The sequence below is a fragment of the Hydra vulgaris genome, chromosome 14 (assembly GCF_038396675.1).
Source record: "Hydra vulgaris chromosome 14, alternate assembly HydraT2T_AEP".
NCBI classification, from domain to species: Eukaryota; Metazoa; Cnidaria; class Hydrozoa; order Anthoathecata; family Hydridae; genus Hydra; species Hydra vulgaris.
Window position 1 is genome coordinate 5,282,767 of NC_088933.1, and position 22,234 is coordinate 5,305,000.

Sequence of the window (22,234 nt, forward strand, 5' to 3'; positions counted from 1 at the left end):
TCTTATTTGCTATTTATCTTTTAAAGCAAGAGGGCAGGCTAAAAGATGCACAACTTCTAGTTCAAATACGACACCATATTCTCTTACAAAAGCTTTAGCTATTTTTCTGGATTGTGAGTTAACTAAGCAGGACTACCAAACACTAAGGTATAAAGCCATGAATGTTGGGTCCAATATTTATTCAACTTACAATTATCTGTGAGATGAAAAAAAACTGCATGCTACCAGAAACTTAAATTGTAGTGTCAGACTAATCAGCTGAAATAAGTCTTCAAGCGTTTTTAGATCATACAGCATGTCGTATGTGTCTCTTGCTAGAAGAAGTAATTATTTCATTCAATTTATCATCTATTAAACGGCTTACGTTGCGACTCAAAGTTGGATTTGATGGTAGTACTAGGCAGTTTATATACATGCAGACTACAACTGATGGTGAAAGACACCTTGAAAGTGAACAAGTCTATTTCTCACATGCCTTCAGGCCCGGATTATAATCTACAGTGCCCATAGGCAGTAAAAAATTTGGTGCCCCCAATTAAAATTTTTTTTTTACATATTTCTTTACTCGATACTTGAATAAATAATAAAACTTTATTTTAGGTTTATTAGCCACATCAATATGTACATGTATATAATACCTATGTGAAAACAAATAAAAACATAAAATTAAAATTAAGCAAAATATATTTTAGATATATAAAAATATAAAATAATCATATTACAAAAAGTAACAAACCATTATTTTATACTTTTCTTTTTCTTGCTTTTTGATGGGCAAATGTGTTAATAGTATCATTAAAATCTAATTTTTCAACCGATTCTGCTTCAATGCTAAATATTGCTAATGCATTCAGCCTTTCCTCCTTCATGGTTGACCTTAAGTAGGATTTTACTCTTTTAAGTACAGAAAAAGCTCTTTCGACTGAGCAGTTTGAAACTGCTGTACTAAGGTACATACGCATAACTACTTCTAAATTTGGAAACATACACTCTAATTCTTTGGTCTTGATGTACTTATACATAGAGAGAACAGATTTTACATTTTTATCCGTGGAAATTAATTTTGAAAAAAGAATACACTCATCTATAAGTAAGCTTGAGTTTTCAACATCATCAATAAAATATTTTGCCAAAGTTTCACATGTGTTCCTTATAACAATAGAACTCGGTGTTTTATACAATGTGGGTATACACCCATAAATATCTGATATTTTTTCATAAGCTTGTCTTCTTGAACTAAGTTGACATTTAAGAGTATCAATGATCACATAATATACATTTCTAATAAAATCTATTTTCCCTGTGATTTCTGTGAGAGGTTGCGATCTTGATTCATCAGCCATAGCCTTAAAAAAAAAATAGTTTTTAATGTTGTTAATGTTTATGACTTTTTTCAAATTATTTTATGTGTATTTTAAAATTAATAAATTAAACATACCTTTCTCTTTTTTTTTCTCTTGGAATCTTTGGCATATTCCGAACAATCAGTAATTTCTATAGCCTTATTTTCAAAAACATCAAAATCATCTCTGATCTGTACCAAGTAATTTTCAAGGCCATTATATAGGTCGAATACTGTATGAAGATCAATGTCAGTTGATTGTAATTTTTTATTTGTAGCATTAAAACTAAAATCATATTAAACTTTACATTAATTTATTTATCTACTAAGCTGACCCTAATAAAATAAAATAAAATAAATGAAAGCATAATTTATTATTTAAAAATAATTAATTTATAGAGTGAAAAATACCTGTTTAATATTGAATTCCATATGCATATCATTAAACCAGTTTCTAAAGTTTTTAATCTTACAAGCAACCCATTAGCTTCTAATTTATATACAGCTTTTTCTTTCTGATTATCAACTATACTATGCAAAGCTTCAATTATAAATGCATAAGAATTAAATAAAGCATGGCAAGCATCAAAACAAGCACTCCAGCGAGTTACTGATAAATTTTTAACACTAAGATTTTTCTTCAAATATGTTTTTAAAATGTCCCAACGTGCAGTAGAACTAGAAAAAAAATTGTATAGTTCCTGGAGAAGCATAAAAAATGAAGTAGCAGAATTACAACTTTCTGCTGCACACGTTCCGACCAAGTTAAGAGAATGTGCAGAACATGGTACATACTCTGCAAATGAATTAAAACTTTTAATTCTTGACTGCAATCCAGAATACTGACCTGACATATTTCTCGCATTGTCGTAGCTCTGGCCACGACAATTTTCAATTGGTATATTGTGTGAATTAAGAAAATCCATTACAACATTCCTCATTTCTTCAGATTTATGACCACTGTTTGGAATGAATATTAAAAATCTTTCTGCAGGTACGCCACTAGGTAAAACATATCTTAATGCAATAACAAGTTGATTGACATTTGCTATATCAGGTGTAGAATCAACAATTAAAGAATAATACTTGGCTGCTTTTAATTTTTTTAATATAATTTTAATTATATCATTCTTCATCAAAAGTAAAAGTTCTTCATAGATTGTGGATGATAAATAAGACGGAGTTCCTTTCCCTCTATTCCCATATTTTTCTATATGTTGAGCAATAAAAGGGTCAAATTTAGCAAGTAACTCTAACGTTCCCAAAAAGTTCCCATGGTTAATTTTGTTAAATTGTTCATTATCACCTCTGAATGATAAACCTTTTGCACCGAGAAATTTAATTACTTCAACAATTCGATGAAGAACAGCTTTCCAGTAATTCATTTCATCAGTCACTTGTGTTGCCAATTGAATGTCAATTCTACCTACATCACTTCGTAATGTAATAAAATTTAATGTATTATTTTTATGTGCCAAAGAATTTTCGTGCCTGGAAATAAGTAAATGTCCATTTTTCCAATCATTAAATCCAGCATCTCCCAGTTAAGTACTGCATCCAAATAATTTGCATGGAGCACAAAATAATACAAACTTTGAAATTGAATAAACAAGCAATTTCCGTGAAACATTTTCTCCGTTTTTTCGATTTTTCGTAAAGATTGATTTACTACAATAACAATCATAATCAGAATAAGATCGTTTTGATGAGGTAAAATCTGCATCAATGTTCTGATCATGTCCAAGTTTTGCAATATAATTACGACATATATTACTATTTGTCCAATCTGCTGGATCTTTAAAATTATTTGTATTATTCTGCGTAAGAGGATTAGGAATGACATTTAGCTCAGATTTTTCTGATTCCTCATTTACATCAACAACTGATTGATCTGAAGAAGACGCAGTACATTGAATAGAAGTAGAAGTAGTAGAACAAATATTAGTAATAGTTATATCATTTGAAGATTCTAGTTTATTATCTTCAACACAACAAGGGGTAATGTTATTTATTTGTATGAAAAAATTATTTAACCTAGGTGTTTTACTAAGTAAAATCACTTCTTTTTCTTTTTTAAAAATTACACGCTTTCTCGCTTGGGCTCCACTAATATGTCGTTTCTGATCCATTTTTACATAAATATCGAACACTAAACTATATATAAAACGCACTACTCGCACTAAAGTAAAACCTTTATAAGTTAAATTTACAAGTTACAATAGTGTTAAGAAAACATACGTACGATCAAACGGAGGAATTTTCGATGCACGTGACGCGTGTATACGAAATACTATTTAATATTTTATAAAATCATTTAAAATATTTTAAATAAAAAAAATATTTTAAAAAAATTTTAAAAAATGGTCATAAATTGGGTAAAATAGTATGAATACTATTTTACCCAATTTATGACCATCGGCGGCGAGCTACGACAAATATAAATAAGTAAACGCACTGGCATTGCCGTCTGCGGCTCCACATACGTTATCGGTGTGCGACCGGTTCTACGGAAAAATAACAATCTAAAAATAAAACGAGGTTTAGAAGACCGCACGACAAAACGCATTGATTATTACTATTTCAAATTTCCGATATTATTTAAACAAAAATAACATCAGGATAGTATTGTGCTTATTGTCAATAATTATTTTACAGATTGTACAATTTTTCTAGTTTAAAAAATAAATAAAAAGGATAGTATGTAGTGCTCGTGCCCCTAAATCCGTGGTTGTGTAGGCTGAAGCCTACACTGCTTACGCCTTAATCCGGGCCTGAATTTATGACATTTGAAATCATCTTTGCTGAACGTCCGAGAATATTTTATATAAATGAATAAGATTTACTTTCTTTATGATGCTTCAAAATAATGTTGTATTTTTAGTGTAACTTTTTTTTTGAACACTATCAAGTCTTTTAAAAATATTGAACTGTTAAATAGACTTCTAAAAATCTTTTTCAGAACTGATTTTTAAAAATTTTATTAAATATTATTTTAAATTCAAACGGAGCTATGTTTTACGACATCAGGAAAAGTCATTAAAACAACTAATTTCGAAAGAATAAGCTCAATGAAGCATTACGAAATATTATGAAGTCGTTAAGGTGGATCCATGGTAAAAAAAACAAATTATTTAAAATTTTTAATATTGTTTTTTTTAAACAAAATATGAACAATAAATAAAACTGTAAAATAAAAAACCTTTTTAAAAAAAATAATAATAATTTTAAACTGCAAAATCTGCAAAAACTACGCAAAAAGTGAGTTAAGTAAAACAACTGTCGCTTGAAAAATGCTCATGCTATCAAGCTACAAATTTTATAAATTAGAGAAAACACATTGATAAAGTGACTAAAGCAGGATCATTTCATACTTTTATTTTGTTTCATAATGGCAGTTAAATTAGTGAATAATCCGAAAATTTGACCAAAAGTTGACAGGAAAATACAAATTTTTCGATAAAAAAAATATTTCTGTTAAAGATCCTGCTTCAGGAACTACTTTAAAGTATTATAAACAACTCCTGAAAATTTGCACGTTTAACTATGAGCGAATTTTAAGATATCGTTGTTCTAAGATTACAACATTCGAAAAAATAAACAATGAAGAAAAATGCAAAAGAAATTAATAATAAGGTTAAGATGTTCATTGAGCAATATACAAACAAAACAATAGAAAAACATAAAAACAGAATGTTTTAAAAGATAGTTGATATATTTTAATTAACACAGATATTGATTATTTAGATTTTTATATGACATAAAATGTAGAAACTGACAACTATTTGTGGTTGCTATGCGCGTTGCTACAGACAATTGTTAACAAAAGTTGACAATTTTATTGTTTTAAACAGATTTTTAATGTAAACAATAATTTAAAGTCACTTTCTTCTAAAAGATAGGTAGCTTTTCTGATAAAAACTTTAATAAAAAAAAAATCATTTTTTTGCATTTTTTTTACCACGGATCCACCTTAAAGCGCAAAACGATTATTTAGTAGTTCGGCTCTTTCAAAAAATTGTTTGGTTAAATACATAACCTTAAATTAAACAATTTTGACAAAAGCTTTAATCTAATATTTTTTATGTAAATGAAGGGCAAATATATAGGAAGGGCTCAGCGGAAAAGTGGTCTAAGCCACAATTACTTCATTTTTAGTAAACTGTAAAAGACTTTAAGGATCTTTTTAAAAATAACAGGAAAAAGTATCATTATCAGAAAAATAGTATTTATTATAAAGACAGGTGAAAAAATACACTCGTATATCTACTAAAAAATTAGGACACTATATTACTGTGTTCTACAATAACAAAAATGTTTGGCAACTTTGGCTCTTCAAAATTTTTAAAATATTGTTAATAGAGCTGGTTAGGCTGAATGGATGTTTTGTTTATGACTTGTTAATGATTCTTTTATATATGTAGCATGCACTAATTTATGTCTTCGTCACCAGAATCATCTGTTAGACCCAAATCAGTTGCCTCCTTGTCACCTTTAAGAGCAAGATAATAGGGATGATGGACAGGTGGTATGAATTGTATTAGCTCAAAAAGATCACTTAGCTTTTCTCTTGTGAGTTTTCTACCATTGGGGTACAACGGCTCAAATTCAACATTGATAGCGGTAGATGGCCGTCCACGATTTCGCTTTGTTACGTCCAGCAACATGAATGTGTCACTTTCTAAATGTGCTTCATTTGAAATGAGCGTGGTGATCCTTTTTCCAATTTTATCCAGCATGTCTTTAGCCATGAAACTTTTTCGCCTTTTGTTAATTTTTTTCTATTGGTTATCCCACTATCCAATGATTTTGTTCTGAGAAATTCATGGGTCTCCATTTTTCTTACAATAAATATTGGGGCCCTCTTCTTTTTATTTTTAATAAGGTCTATCCAATGATCTGGAACAAAAACTTGGTCCTTGATTGTTTTGGCTTTTTCAATCACAGCAAAGTCTCGGTCGCAGGAGGAAAGCTGGTACAAAAAATGCCCTGGTACTGCCCTGGTACAAAAGATTTCTGTTCAATGGTTTTCAGAAATGGAGATTTATGCAAAATATATTGTAACATAAGAGACATTTTTATATTACGATTTTGTCCACCGCTACTATTGCTATACAATATTAAATGGGTCACAGTTTCTGGTATGTTTCGAAAAACATGCTTGAGGATACACGAACCTATGTCTTGAGTACCTCTGGATGCTTGCTCCTCACTCTATACATACACAAAACCTGTTTTTAAGTTTTCATCGTGGATTTCAAGATTGTAAGTCCACATTTGCCTTTTATAGTAGGCTATTCCTGTACTAAGTAAGAGTTTTTTGTAAGTCGAAAACTAAAACCCTCTTGTTTGGATTTGTATGTGCATCTAGTGTATCTTCTTTCATTTTTTCTTTTGCCTTTTCAGCCATCTCTTGATGAATAATAAGGTCCCTCCTAACAGTGTTCTTTTCTTCACCCTCTGAAAGACACCTAATTTTATTGTTAAATAGATCACATTTTTGACATGTATCTGATTGCGGATGGTGAAAATGTAAATTGAATTTTGTATTGAATATGCGTCGAAAAACAAAAATTGAAAGTGGGGTGCGATCATTTTTATTGCAATTGCAAACATATTTCTCGTACATCGTTGACATTCGTAAAGTTGGAGGCAAATAATTTCTGTACTGGTTGTCTTTTCTGCTATAGTGAGATTGGTACGTTGGAAATAAGCGAATAAATTTTTGAAGATATTCTGTGTCTTCATCACTACTTTTATTTTGTGGAGCCGATTTACCTCTGCGATCTAGGTGTACCATCTGTTTTTTTCCTTGCTAAAATGTTTGTTATTGTCCCATCAGGAATCTGCAATGTGTCTTTGAAGTAAGTTTTACAAATCTTTTTAACATTTCCACATTCATCAGTTAGTTTATAGGAACGACTATTTGCCATACAGGAGTTATTTGATGCAGTATACGTCTTGTGTTTTTCTTTTACATCAACAGAACCCATCACAAAGGTGTTTTTTAAATCCCAGTTCATGGTGTAAAAGTTAAAAAAAAATTTGATTACCGCGAGCAACTGTTATTTTACTGCTGCACTCAAGATTGCAACCACAATCTTTGTTAATAAAAATCTTTGGTTCAACTACTTTGTCCTTTGATGTAACATATCCCTTCCCTGTTGCCCTTTTCTGTTTCAAAATATTTCTTTTGTGTAGTTCTGGATGGGTAACTCGCTTACGACTATGTCTATGACTATGGGTTTCTCCTTGTACTTCCTGGGAAAAGCTGTCGTCCTCTCCTACATCTCCAACAAGGTTAACATTTGAATCTGCAATGAAAATGTTAGGTAAAAATTATTTTCTAACAAGAAAAGAATTCCTAACAAAACAAACTAAATGGCCCTAGCTAGTCTAATGCTAGGCCTAACACCAATGTAAACAATCAGTCCTAGGCCATATCAATAGGACTAAAAAATTCCTTTTATAAGCCTATTTAGTTTTAGACAAATTGTACATACCATTAACTCCTGTTAGTATAGATATAGGTCTCACGTTTTCTTCAACATATTGATCCCCAATACTTGAAACTGAAATAAAAAAGTGCATGTCAGTTTTGAAAAACTAAAAGAGGAAAACCTGCCTAAACAACATTGAGGCTTGGAACTATATTATTGTATGATAAACTTAATGAAAAGTATATCTTGATGCTGCATTAATTATATACATACCTTCGCTAACATCATCCTCTAAAGAAGTGTTGTTATCTGCATCGGAATCATCACAATCACTTTTCATTAGAAACTCTTCCAAATCTAAGCAGTTCATTTTCGCCATGTTGATTGTTGGATAGGCAACTTTTCCACAATTCAAACTTTATTTTTCTGTTAAAGTAAATATGATTATAGGTAGTAGCACTGTATGGATGGGTTTTGGGGTTAGGCATTTTTTCTACAACAAACTACATACTCAATGTACAGTTTGCAGTGATTATCCGGAAAATTTCGAAAATGTGGGTTAGACCACTTTTCCGCTGAGCCCCTCATGTATAAAAATGCAGCATGTTTCTTTTATCAAATAAAACATTACACTTAATCTTAAAAATAAATCAGTAAATCAGCAAAAAATTACTTTTCATTTTCAAAATCTTTAGTGCTCCCTTACGACGCTATTTATTTTAGTAGAACTGTACATTTTTTGTGGGTTACAGGTATCCAGTGTTGCCATACAAATAGTTAAATACTATAAGGATCGGATGCCACTAAGTTAGAAATAATGGTATTGGCTCCTTCAAAACCTGGCTCTTTCATACACACTCTCCCCTACTAGTTGAAGATTTACAAAAACAAAATATAAAATATTTGCAGTTTTAAGTGAAAAATCAAAAAAAAAAAATTTGTGTGCATAATATTTAGACAAACCGAAACGTTTTCTATACCTATTTTATCAATTTTAGTTCTAAACTAGTTAATAAACAATAAGAACTATCGATTGAAAAGTAAATACTTAGTTTTATTTTCATGTTTAAAAATGCTTTCGACTACATTTGGTTATTTGGGTATTGAAAAAATTATCCCAATTTTAAAATTCAATATCAATAACTAATTAATATTTTTAAACAAAATATTCGAATAAAGTTTCTTGTTTAATAGTAACAACATATTTAAAAACAACAATTTTAGAAAAGGTCATTAATAAAATTTGTATTTTTGCCTGATTCTTACAGAAAGTCCTTTTTTTTAATTATAAAACTATGAAAGGCATAATCTCGAGAACCTATAAATATTTGTTCGTAATTTACCTTCTAATATAAATAGCATCAACATACCAACAAAAAACAAAACAAAAAAAAAAACAGCTATTTTTAAGGTCTCAATTCGGAGTTTCTTAGGAATCAAGCTCAATTGCTTGATTCCGAAGAAAGGTTTTAATATCTTAATCGTCAATATAAAAGACTATTTTATATAGCTTTCGTTGACTTATTATTCTATTAAATGATTCGTATTAAAATTATTATGCGTATATTCTTTTCTTTACAACCACTTCATCGTGAAAAGCATTTACTTGTATATGCAATAACGAGATGTTAGTCAGGCAAATATTTGGACGAAAGAAATAAATCACAATTTTAAAAACTTTTATGTTTTAACGAAATTAAATCTCAATATCAAACTACTTTACATAAGTTTAATAAGGATATATCTAACAAACTAATGCATTTAAAATTTATAATAATCAAAAAAATTTAAGAAGTTTTCAAACGTTTAATCAAAATAAATTTAAAGGTTTTAAGGGTTTAATAAAACTTAAGCGTTTATATACGTTCAGAATAACTAAATTCAAACGATTTTTTCTTACATTAAATTATCCTGTAATGAACGTCGAATTTGCTTTTGTGTCTAGACGTTTTATGGAGGTTTGTTTAAAACTTTCCTGGTTTCATTCTGAACGGGTAATTGACTAATTTTGTCTAATTGTTGTTTCAAAATCATTTTGTTTTATTTGACTAAATAGAGGATAAAACATTTCAAAAAAATTTATTACGTAAAATAACACTACATTTAAAAAGGAAAACTTAAAAAAAGTATGTTTTGAGTTTATTTTTTAGTAAAGGGATCGTCCATAAATTACGTAACACTAACTATCACAATAAACAAAACAAAAAAATATTAGGTTTATAATAAGGTTATAATAATGTTTTCCCTTGCAGAGCTGCAATTTAAAAAATTAAAAAGACCTATTAAGTTTATCGAAAATCACAGCCTAATATATCCTTTTTATATGCTTTTTATATATATGTTTTTTAAATATATTTTGCGTTGCGTAATTTATGGACGACCCCCAGAGCACAAAAAAAAGAGAAAGAAGTAAAAAGCAATATAATTAATAAATTGAAAATAAAAAAAAAGGTTTAAACACATGGCAAAAAAGTTTAAACACATAATGTTGCGCAACTACAAAAATAAGAACGATATTAACGTATATTGCGTAAAAATAAAAACAATATTTTCCAGGATGCGAGAGCAAATCTAATAAACTTATTAACAACCTTGCCCATGACCATTGTGAATTAGTCATGTTTAAATAATGATGTAAAACGTCTACTAGTTACAAAAAGATTTTCAAATATTTAAAGTTACGAACAGTTATATTTTGGAAAGATGTAAAAAAAATTGTAGAGACATGAAACTTCTAGTTTAATTCTTTCGATTGTTGAAAATTTAATGCTTCACTGTATATGGCCTTTTTAAGAACTTCTTTTCTTTCGTGTAAAAGCAGTTTAGCGCCGTGTTTTCCACCATATATATTTCCATTTGAAATCCACTTTTTTATTACTTTTACAGCATCTCTATGTCCCAATTTGTGCATGTCTTCTGGAAATTCTTGGACATAAATAGCTTCGTCAATATTTTCAAGCACGTTTTTACAAAAGTTATTAATTTTTTCATACCATGCTTTCGCTTTTTGATCAAATGGTTTTGTTAGAAATTTTTCCTTATTATCAAAAATTATTTCGACAATTACATCTTGTACCATTGTTTCAAATTCAATGACGTGTGAGGCAAGATTTAATAAATGTTTAGCAGCATTTACCATTTCAACGGATTTTAAATATTGAACTATTTCATTCATAGAAGTTGCTAAAAATTTACCAAGAAAAGGAATTAAATTAATTAAAATCGAAGATATTTTTAAAATTCCGGTTTCTGTATTTAAAGCAAGTTGACCACTGCTCACACAATTAGCCGAAATAAAACTTTTGCTAAAGGTTTTCTGGAAGGCAGAATAATAATAATATAAATGGCGATTTGTTTCAATCTCCTTAAGTTTAGTTGCTGTTGTTACAACAATTTCTTTTTCGTCGAACAAACTATTTCTATAATCTTTACATTTAGATTCATTCTTGAGAATTATTTCTGCATTGTAAAGAACATTTATTCTTTTCTGTAAGGAGGGGTCAGAAACATGAAAATGAAGAAATTGATAATCCATCATTTCTTTAAAATTATTAATTTTATAATCGTTTGATTTATCGATTTGTTCTAAAAGATCTCTAAGAGACTTGGTATCATCTAGAGTTAAATTTTGGAATCCTTTGCTTTTGGGAAAGTAAGCAAGCGTTATAGAAAGCGTTACAACACATTCAGCATACTCTTGATCTCTATGGTTGTGGCTAGTTTTAAAAGTTTTGAGTGCTTTTTGACAGTACTTAATGGCTTTAAGGTAGACGTCCAAATTTTTCACGACCATCAGAGAGCTGTAAGTGTACGCCATTAGAAAATAAATTTTTGTTTTAATTTCAAGGTTAACATGACTACCATTTAATGCTCTATTACAGTATTCTAAAACTTTATTGGTATCTAAATCTGTTTTGTCCTTTACCCACGGAAACTTTTCACACGCATATATTTTGGCCTGAATTAAAAGGCGAGCAACATTATCATGAATATATTTTTCTTTCAGGCAATAAGTTTCTTCAGCTCCAAACTCGTCTTTTAAATTTATATCAAATCCGTAACTTGATGGGTTCGATAACAGTTTATATAAATAATAGAGGCAGCCAGTGACCTCACCAGCTACATCAGATACACCTTTGTTGATAAAAATATCAATTGCTTCGTTGTAATAGCTTACTGCTTTCCGAAAGATTTCATTTGTTTTATCGCAGGAAAATTGCGATGCCATAGCAACATGAATAAAAGAGCTTCCTTGAGTCGCTAGTATTTTAGGATTTTCTATTTCTTTTTCAAAAAAATGAACAGCGTTTACAAAATCACATTTTTGAAGAATTTTCTCAATCCTTCTTCATAAAAATCACGGATTGAAGATCTATATTTAGAAAAATATGCATCATACTTTACTTGATCTCTAAGAGCAACACCGTAACCAAATTCTTCAGGTTTATTCAATATATTAACTAACCTATGTAAAAATCGGTCATGTTCAAAGTCATTATGCAAAATTTCGCTGTATTTAAAACAATTTTCGTATGCATTAATGGCTTCTTCATATTTTTGAGCTGTTTTATTAATATAAATATTTCCATGAAACTTTGAACAGTTAGTAGATGTATAAATATCTCCTATAGATATAAATGAATTAAATAACATTTCCGCCATCTTTTTATCTCTTAAAACTTTTGGATTTTTTGTAAGTTCCTGAATTGCTTCTTTGAGGTCTTGAACACCTAAATCTATAGTCGAATCATCAGCATTGAAAACCCTAATCTTATCAGTTCCATTTTTATATAAATTCTTTATTTTACAATATAATAAGGGTAGACACAGGGCTTCGTGCAATTGGTCAAGTGGTTTTGCTCCATCACACTCCAAGTTATCACCTAAAATATTTACGTAAAAAAATAACTTTTAAAATAATTTATTCAAAGTAAATAAAAAATATTAACAAATATATATATATATATATATATATATATATATATATATATATATATATATATATATATATATATATATATATATATATATATATATATATATATATGTTTATATATATATATATGTATATATATATAAAAGAAAATAATAAATAAAAAACAAGTGAATTATAATAATAAAGCGAATAAAATTTTGTTAAAATTTTTTTGTGATTCTAAGAAATCAAGATTCGGGATTTTAGGCATTTTAGGAATAATGACTTATATAAAATAAAGTATTAAGGATTTGAAAAATTATTATTTATATTGAGGATTAATATTAATAATGAAGTTAAAGATTTGAAAAAATAACATTTATATTGAGGATTACTATTAATATTGAAGTTGAGGATTTTAAAAATTAATATTTATATTGAGGATCAATATTAATATTTAAGTTGAGGATTTTAAAAATTAGAATGATTTTAAAATTATTTAAAAAAATTATATTAAAATCATTATCATTACTATTAACAATTAATTTTTAATTGTTATAATTTTTGATAATATTGTTACAGCCTCTTTTAAGCCTTGAACCTTGCATGAAATTTAATTATTGATGCCATACTGAAATAAGGATAGACACGGGCTACAGAATATAAAGATCTGAGGGTTAGGCTTCGGGCAGGCAGGGTAGTATCTATACATGAAAAGAATTTATTTTAAATTTTTAAATTTTAATTGTAATTTTTTAAAATTTTAATTCATTTCAATTAAATAAAAAAGTATTTGTAATAATTTATTTCAGAAAAAAATTAAGGTGTAATTAAAGTTATTTAAAAAAATTTAACTTATTGATTCTCCTTTGTACAGTTTGTGTATATATGAACAAAGAAACTCCTTTGCACAGTTTGTGTATATATGAACAAAGAAACTTCTTCATACAGTTTTGCATATATGAACAAAGAAATCTTTTAATGCTATCTCTATTAGTGATCTTTATTTAAAAAAAAAATCTCCATAATGTTAAACTTTAAATATATCAAGTTTTATATTTTTCTTCAAAATAGATAAAAGATGATTTTTTAGTATTTTTCATAAAAAACTGCAACTTATAAGATTTTAAATTTTATTTAAAAAAAATATAATTTAAATCTTACAAGTTTAAATTTTAAAAAATTGAAACTTGCAAGATTTTAAATTTCTAAAGTTGCTTTTGGTAATTTCTTAAAGATTTTTTTGGCAACTTTCACAAAATATTTAACCATTTGTAAATTCAAATTTAAGCCCACTGTTCACTGATTATTAAATTTTTTATTATTTAATAGCACATAAAAAACCCACAAATAATCAAACCATTGCACAGTGAGTCAAAATTGTCTAAAAATGGATAAAATATTAATGGGCGAAAGACATATGATAGATGTTTATAGGAAATTGTTAGGGTTGTCTTGATGGTTTTTAAATTAGATGGGGCATGTTGTATGTCTAAATATAGGTAATTACGATCAGGAAATTCAAGTCTGGGCATATTAAATAACAAACTCAAATCTGGGCATACTCAGTCTTTAGAAGTGGGCATAACCACCTAAATAGTCATTTTAGGGGTGGCCAAAGGTGGTCCTGAGATGTACTAAAGTTTTTTAATTAGATGGGACATATTGTCTAAATATAGGTATTTGAGATCAAGAAAATCAAATCTGGGCATATTTAGTCTCTGAGAGTGGTCATAACCATACAGGTGGTCATTTTAGGGGTGGCCAAGGATAATCCTGGGACATCCCAATTTTATTTTAATAAAAATGGAGTTGAAAAAAAGTTGTTTGTCTAATAATAGGTAGTTGAAGTTGGGAAATTTAAATCTGAAATTTAGTCTCCAGGAGTGGATATGATCGCAAAGGCAGGTGTGCTCATGGGTTGTCAAGGACCTACTGCACTCAGCTGAGCTCAGAAAATTAAATAAATTTTAATAAATTTATTTAAAATTAGGTAAATTTTTATCAATATATGACAGTGTAATTTAAAATAGATCATATGTGTGACCTAGTATTTTATTTACACTTTCATATATAGATAAGGCAGTTGTAGTATATTTTGTTGATAGTTGGGTTTTTGTTTATTTGTTTTTTACAAAATATTTATATCCAGAATTTGCAAATGCATCATTAAACTTAGGGATAGATTTATTAAATAACTTTTTGATAGAAGAATTTTCAGACAATCTCAGTTCAACATAGTGAGGTAGTTGTTTTATTATAATAGAAGATTGGTTAAAATGAGCATGTCACTTAAAAAATTATCATGTTTGCAGTATACTTGGTCGCAGTGATTTTGAGTTACATCAAGGTAGTTTATAATTATGAGGTTGCACCGTATAAATATGCTTAGATCATTACATTTAAATGTGTGATATGTTTTTTAGTTTTCTCCATCTGAGAGCAGATACATATGAATTGTCATTGCTAAATAACTGTGATGAAAGTGCCATGCTTCAAGGCTATTAAACACAACTTGAACTTTTCTTCAGCTTAACCATTTTTAGAGCAATTTTTAACTTATTGTATGTAGGATTCTTTTTATTATAAATGATATCCTATCGTTGATTTTGCTTTAAAAAAAAGAAGAAGACGCATAAAGAACTGTTTTAGAAGCAACTGTCACTTACGGTAATCCTGATGATAAATTAATCAGAAAATCATAAATTAGTATAACTGAAACAAACTTTAAACTGAGATAAAAACAATTAATAAATGGTTGCTACATTTAAAGTCACTCATTATTTCAAAATATTAAAGCGATACTTAACTGTCAAAAGAAATTTGGGAGTTAAAAAGCAATTTAAAAAAATACAGTGATTAGATGAAACATAATCAGTTGCCGTGAAGTGTATAACCTAACAACTAAACTGTGAGAATTATGATTTAATAAAAAATGTGAAATTATTACAAACAAAAATAAAACATTTAATTTTCAACCATATTATCAAATGAAAAAAGTGAAATTCAAAATTAGACATTCAGGTAATAAATTTTTTGACATCAGGTCTAATTACATTTTATTATTTGTGTTTAATTATGCAATGCCTAACTTGTATTTTTGACTAATTTTTAATTTCTTTATTTAAAAATATATGGCTGATGATTTTCGTCAGGCATTAAACTCTGAGTACCATCAAAAAGTTGTATTTTTTTATATGGATATTTATTAAACACATTGGATCTATTACACCGCTATTAAACAAACAAGAGATTTGTACATTATTATACATTTATATATGCACACTAATGACAACATACTAAAAAATGTAGCTGCGAGGGCAGTACATATATTGACCGACTGATGTAGAATCTGCAAGCAAGTGCTGCTACATTGACACAGGATATATATATATATATATACATCTATATATATATATATATATAAATATAAATATATATATATATATATATATATATATATATATATATATATATATATATATATATATATATATATATATATATATATATGCACATTTGTGATGACAACTTAATTTTTTTCTTAACTGCCATTTCTAAATATTTTTAGTTTCCAGTTCTCATATCAATTACTCTCACCTTTACAATTAAATAAAAATGTTACCAAATTGACCAAAATTGAAACCAAATTAAAACTGATCTTGATTTTAAAATAAATGAGCAACAAAGAGAAACAGAAACAAATCGAAAAGAAAATTTTTAATGTTAATAGATCAACAACACTGTTAGCTGTTGCATTGTTTTCGGAAAATTGAACGTCTTGTTTCTCAGCATTAATAAAAGCTGTTGGAGGTAACCTTTTCTATATCAAAGCTTTTTTTGATATATTAAAGCTTATAACTAGTCCAAAAAATGTTAAAAAAATAAAGAAAATTTAGAATGCTAGAACATTTAGAATTTGTTGCTAGAACATTTAGAAAAATTAAACAAAAATGATAGTCAAATCGAAATCTTCAGCTTTTCAGAGCATCCCTGGAAGCTCTCCTTTACTGTCTTATTGGTTCAAATAAAAGTCACTTTCATTATTTTTTCCTATCAAAATTAATCTTGATTTCTTTATTTTACCTTCGACTTCTGGTGTACCAATATAAAAAAGAAAATTGAATTATTCAACAAAGTTTGCTCTTTTGTTACCAGGGTCAGTTGTTCTTCTTTAATTTTTTATTAAATTCAGTCATTTAACACATACTTTTAAAATATTGAACAATTAACCTTGACCTTAGTGTTTTAGTAATTAACCTAGTGTTTAGTTTTTACAGTTGGCATGTTAAAAAAAATATATCAGTTTGAACACAATATAAATGATATATGGGAAAAACTAAGCTTTTTAAAAAATGTTAAAAAATAATAGCTTTTTTGCAATAAAATTTAAAATAATTCTCTTTATATAAAATGATTACTTTTTTTAAATTTTTCTAAAATTTCGCTTTTTTTGCATCCCAGATAAAAATACATTTAAAAAAATTTTTTTCAAATAATATTAGGGTGCTTTTAAATATTCAAGGGTCAGTGAAGACCTCTAAAAATATTTTTAATTTAAAATTTTTTTAAATCCAGTGTTATTTTATTATATGGAAGAAACCTAAGGGTGTAAAAGCATAGATTTAAAAAAAAGGTAATTTTCAGCCCACCCTATTGAAGGTACTCAATTAATTTATTTAATAAAACTAAGTCTTTAGTCAACTCTAAAAAAAATTGAAATCTACTAATACAATTAAAATTTAAACTACAAAATGTGGACACACATCAGTTTTTGGATACCTCAAGATCACTTATCAAAAATCTGTAAAAACCATATTTAAACATAGTGTTGATAGTATAATGGAAAAAAATGCACTTCACCTAATTTTGATAATACAAATCATATTCTAGACAACCTTAATATACATTCATACACAAAAGAAAGATTTTTTACAACTTACATAAAAGAAAATTATCAATAATAAATATTATGCAAACAAAAATAATTAATTGATTACCTGAAAGTTTCACAACTTCAACTTTTGAATTATCTAGAAATTATTAAACTATTTAAAAACTAAAAAACAATTATCTTTCGAAAAAAGAACCAAAAATGCATCTAGAAATGCATAACTAGTAATACTGACTCAAAATATAACTGATTATTAATAAAATGACATTTTAAAAGATAAACTTATTCAAGTCACAACTGAAAAAAGTAGAGAATTTAGAAAACCCAAATTAAAATCAAATGAAAATAATTCAGTTAAAAAACCTGTTAATATATCTGTGAAAAAAGCACATCTTTTAGCTACTCTTTCTTATGAACAAAAATCTCCATATGCTGTGTCTTACTATAAAATCTCCATATGCTGTAAGTGTGTTACTATAAAATCTCTATATGCTGAAAGTGTCTTACTAATAAAAATGACAAATAACAAAAATACTGACTTTTTGACTGGTTATGACTATGTAACTGATTTATTTGTGATTGATTATATGAACGACTTTATAAATATGAATTACCTGTAGTTTTGACTGAAATATCATCTAGTGAAATATCTAAAAAAAATCAGAATAAACAAATTAAAAATAATAATTTATTAAGTATGTTTAAATTACGTTGGAGGAAAAAAAAAAAAGAAGCAAGAAACCTAATAATTTTTATGAGTTTGTAACTAAAGAAATTAATTAAAAAATATTTTGTAGCATAAAACTTATCATGTCAATTTTCAAACTATGGAAACTCTTTAAATAATAAAACAATTTGAAAAAATAAGGAAGCGATTTTAACAAATAAACTGTCAATAAGAAATAATGAAAAAAATAACAAAACTTTATAATTATGCATAAACAAAAGATGATGGGTATAAAAAATTAAAAACACCTCATGCAAAAAACAATTTCAATAAAACAGATTGCAAAAACTGTGTAAAATATATTAACATACATTTTATATGAATGAGTATAAAACTCTGAATTACCTGATGTTTTGACCAATATATCATCTATTGAAACATCTAAGTTAAAAAAAAAATGATAAGCATTAGTGTAAAAAAACATCTTTTTTTAATGTATCTTTCAATTATGTATGTAACACACACCCTAGTGGAAATATTTCATACAAAAAATAAGTACACCAGAAACTGATTACATTTTTGGAACAATCAAACCGTTTCCAGTTATAATCTAAATTTTGAAAATATTCTGTCAATATCTTACAAAAAAATGGAAAGGAGGGGGGGGGGGGATAAAATAGGTAGGTGGATTTTTGATGTTCAAGATAGGCGACTTTCAGACATGATGAAAACTTGAAACTTTGTAAAATTGATACTGGAGTCATATTAATGTTTTACAAAAAATTACTGTGATTGGAACTTGGGAACAAGCTCAATTAGAAAATTTAGGTAATATGATACATGTGTAGGTTGCAGGGTTCAACCATGTTGGAATGAAACAAAATAAGCTTTTCTCATTCTTAAACTCAACAGAAATTAAAATATTTGAAATTTCATCAATAAATCTTTTTTTGTTAAAAAGTTATAGACATTTTAATTCTATTATTTGCCCATTTATATTATTATATCCAAACAAATAACTTTAAATGCTTGCAACTTTTAAATGAAAATTTCTTGTTAATATAAAAAATCGAAAAAGAAAAAAAAAGTTATTAGGTGATGTTACACTAGAGAAGGTTACTAAGGGTCAAAGTAGGATAATTCCAATTACTCTTGTGCCAGTAATACCAGTCTGTACAATAATACCACTGGTACAATCACTAGGTTAAAAAAAGATTTGGATTGTTTTGTTGCAGATTTTTATGATATTTTTACATATTAAGCAAACATTTTATTTATATATTTTTATGATTTATTTACATTTTTATTTATTAATTTATAATAAGCTTTATTTTACTTTTAAAAATTAACTTTTTACAATATGTAAATTCAATAAATGAAACAATGAATAAAATAAGTATACTTAGCAAGATTTTTGAAAAAGAAAATAAGATGAGAGTTTGGTGTAACAATAGCTTTAAGAAGGTTTTTAGAACAATTTTTGTGACAGGTGGTTACCTTGCAACGATTTTCCCAATACTGACTAAACCTATGATGAACACATTTAGAGACTTGTTTGCTCCAATAGCCCCTTTGTTGGGTAATCAAATAATTTCATTTTTAAAAATTATTTAAACATCTTTTTTCCCCTGCATTACAGCTAATGAATTAAGTTTCAGTTGTCAGATGTCACTTGACAAATTGAAAAATGGTTTTACTCCAAAAAATACTTTAATAAAAAAAAAAAAAAAGTATTTTATTTTCACTGACAAGGTTATTTGTATATTTTTTACTTAATCCCAAAAATATTATTATTGGTTTTTAGATTTTATTAGAGTGACTTTTTTTTAAGTGTCCACAGCCATATTCACATTTCTGCGTCAAAAAGAGTATTCTTAAAACTTATCTATCAATAATAGCAAGTTAGTTATAATTGAAATTCCTGTTTTTTTATAGTTAACATATCCAAAAAAAGGAAAAAGCTAAATATCAAAATTTAACTTTAATAACGCTACTGATTTTTATTGAGTAAAGATAAATGCTTAAATCAGACCAGATTTTTTTTGAAATAAAAAATCAATAAGCTAGAACCTTAAGCCAGAATTGCAAAAAACAATATGGTTTTAAAAATGAAAAGGTTTTTTGTTAATATCTTGATAAATAAATTGTTTTTTAAATTTAATTAACTCTAAACTTATTTTTTAAGGTTTATATAAACACAACTTATAAACACACTTTTTTTTGTCTAAACTATGTCTCAACCTGGGACTCAAAAGAAACTGAATATAATAGTGATCTTGAAAATGATACAAACACAACTTGGGTTGGCTCTTTGGGATCTTTTTAAAGCTTTAGCTTCTGATGTATTACTTAAACCATGTGCATTTTTATTTGTTCACTTCACTTGTAGGATGTGGTGAATCAGTTAACAAATCTTTAGAAGAAACTTTTGATTTTTGTACACATGTTGCAACAACATGCAGAACTTCAATTAAATTGAAGTTCTGGATGTTGCAGCTTCAATTAAATTGAAGTTCTACATGTTGCAGCTTCATTTAAATTGAAGTTCTGCATGTTGTAGCTTCAATTAAATTGAAGTTCTGCATGTTGCAGTTTCAATTAAATTGAAGTTCTGCATGTTGCAGCTTCAATTAAATTGAAGTTCTGCATGTTGCAGCTTCAATTAAATTGCCTTGTTTTTTAACTTTTGTTTATATATATAAAAACATTGCATTTTGCTACCTCTGTCATCAAAATAAGAAAGTACACAGTTATACATAAAAATGTTTAACTATTTATTGTTTTGGAACTACATTTCAAATTAAATTTTAACAAAAATTCATTTATCTAACTAATATTTTTGACCTTTACCTATCCTATAACCTAGTTGCTTTATTAGGTTTATTAGGTTCATCTCTCTGTAATACAACAGATGTGTGCTTATATATAAAATATAAAATATATAAAATATAACAAAATGTATAAAATAGAACAAATCGTGGTGACAACATAGAGATAGAACAAAGTGTGGAGATAGAGCAAACAATAGTTTTTAATAATACTTACTTGGATAAAAGTCAGTTTATAACTTTATAACTAAGTCAGATTTCACTAAACTATATGAATCTAAAATATTCATTTGAGAATTTTCATGAAAGTCTTAGTTTGCTTTCAACAGGAAGTAAGATATTTAGTTTGCTCAGGGTTTTTTTTCCTTATTTGCTTGTTAACCATCATGAGAGCTATAATTAGGTTTAAAACATTTATCACAAATTAATTGCTGTTACTAGAAACAGTCATTACCAGAAATGGTTTGGTAGCAATCATTTTTAGTAATGAAATAAATTTTTCTGAAACAATATGGATAATACCTTTATATAAAGGTTCCGAGTTGGATACCCACCACGTCCCTGGTAGTACCGCGCTCAACTTGTGTCTCCCCGCAGCGGCCTTGTTCGTCAAGGTTCGTGTTTCGGAGTTATAGAGTTGAGAGAGGGTTATAACCACTATTAAGTAGCCTCCTCATCTGTAGTGGCTTTATCGGCCTTGAGGAGGTGAATAACAAAAAAAAAAAAAAAAAAAAGTGATCAGAATAATGAGATTCAAATTCAACACTTAATTGAAAAATACTTTTTTAAAAAAAATACTTGCTGATGATTAGAGATGGCAATCTTGGGATCCCGAAATTCCGTAAAAATTTTTCATCACAAAATCCTGGGAATGGTCTTTGAAATATCCCTGGATTTCGGGATTGTCATAAAAAAAAAAAAAGTAAAAAAAGTTTAGGCTTAATTTGTAATTAATAAAGTAATTTTTAACTAAGTAATAAACTTGTAAATATATAATATGTAAATATAGGCTATGTTATAGTAGCTGTTTGGTTTTGTTTTTCTATTTGCAATGTTTTCTTTTTATTCTCTTTATGTATTTTATCAAAAATACAAACTCAAAACATTATTGCTTATCTGGAAAATATGTACCATAAAACATATAAAAACTT

At 27.5% G+C, this 22,234-nt stretch overlaps 2 protein-coding genes across 3 annotated transcripts in view; both read right to left on the reverse strand.

Moving 5' to 3' along the window:
* Positions 1-743: 743 nt before the first annotated feature.
* LOC136090847 (zinc finger MYM-type protein 1-like) lies at positions 744-3,471 on the reverse strand. The gene is made up of 4 exons (XM_065817824.1): positions 2,936-3,471; positions 1,754-2,833; positions 1,439-1,628; positions 744-1,346 (listed from the first exon to the last, which is right to left on the reverse strand). The coding sequence occupies exons 1-4, from the start codon at positions 3,469-3,471 to the stop codon at positions 744-746; spliced, it is 2,409 nt and encodes an 802-aa protein (XP_065673896.1).
* Positions 3,472-10,327: 6,856 nt separating this feature from the next.
* LOC136090523 (uncharacterized) overlaps positions 10,328-22,234 on the reverse strand; it is a 61,510-nt gene continuing 49,603 nt past the window's right edge. For both annotated transcript variants that reach the window (XM_065817272.1, XM_065817271.1), the window contains exons 5-8: positions 18,661-18,696; positions 18,203-18,238; positions 17,695-17,727; positions 10,328-12,662 (exon numbers count right to left, since the gene is read on the reverse strand). In XM_065817272.1, coding sequence (XP_065673344.1) covers positions 12,088-12,662; positions 17,695-17,727; positions 18,203-18,238; positions 18,661-18,696 — 680 coding nt within the window. In that variant the 3' untranslated portion in view covers positions 10,328-12,087. The remainder of the gene's footprint in view (positions 12,663-17,694; positions 17,728-18,202; positions 18,239-18,660; positions 18,697-22,234) is intronic.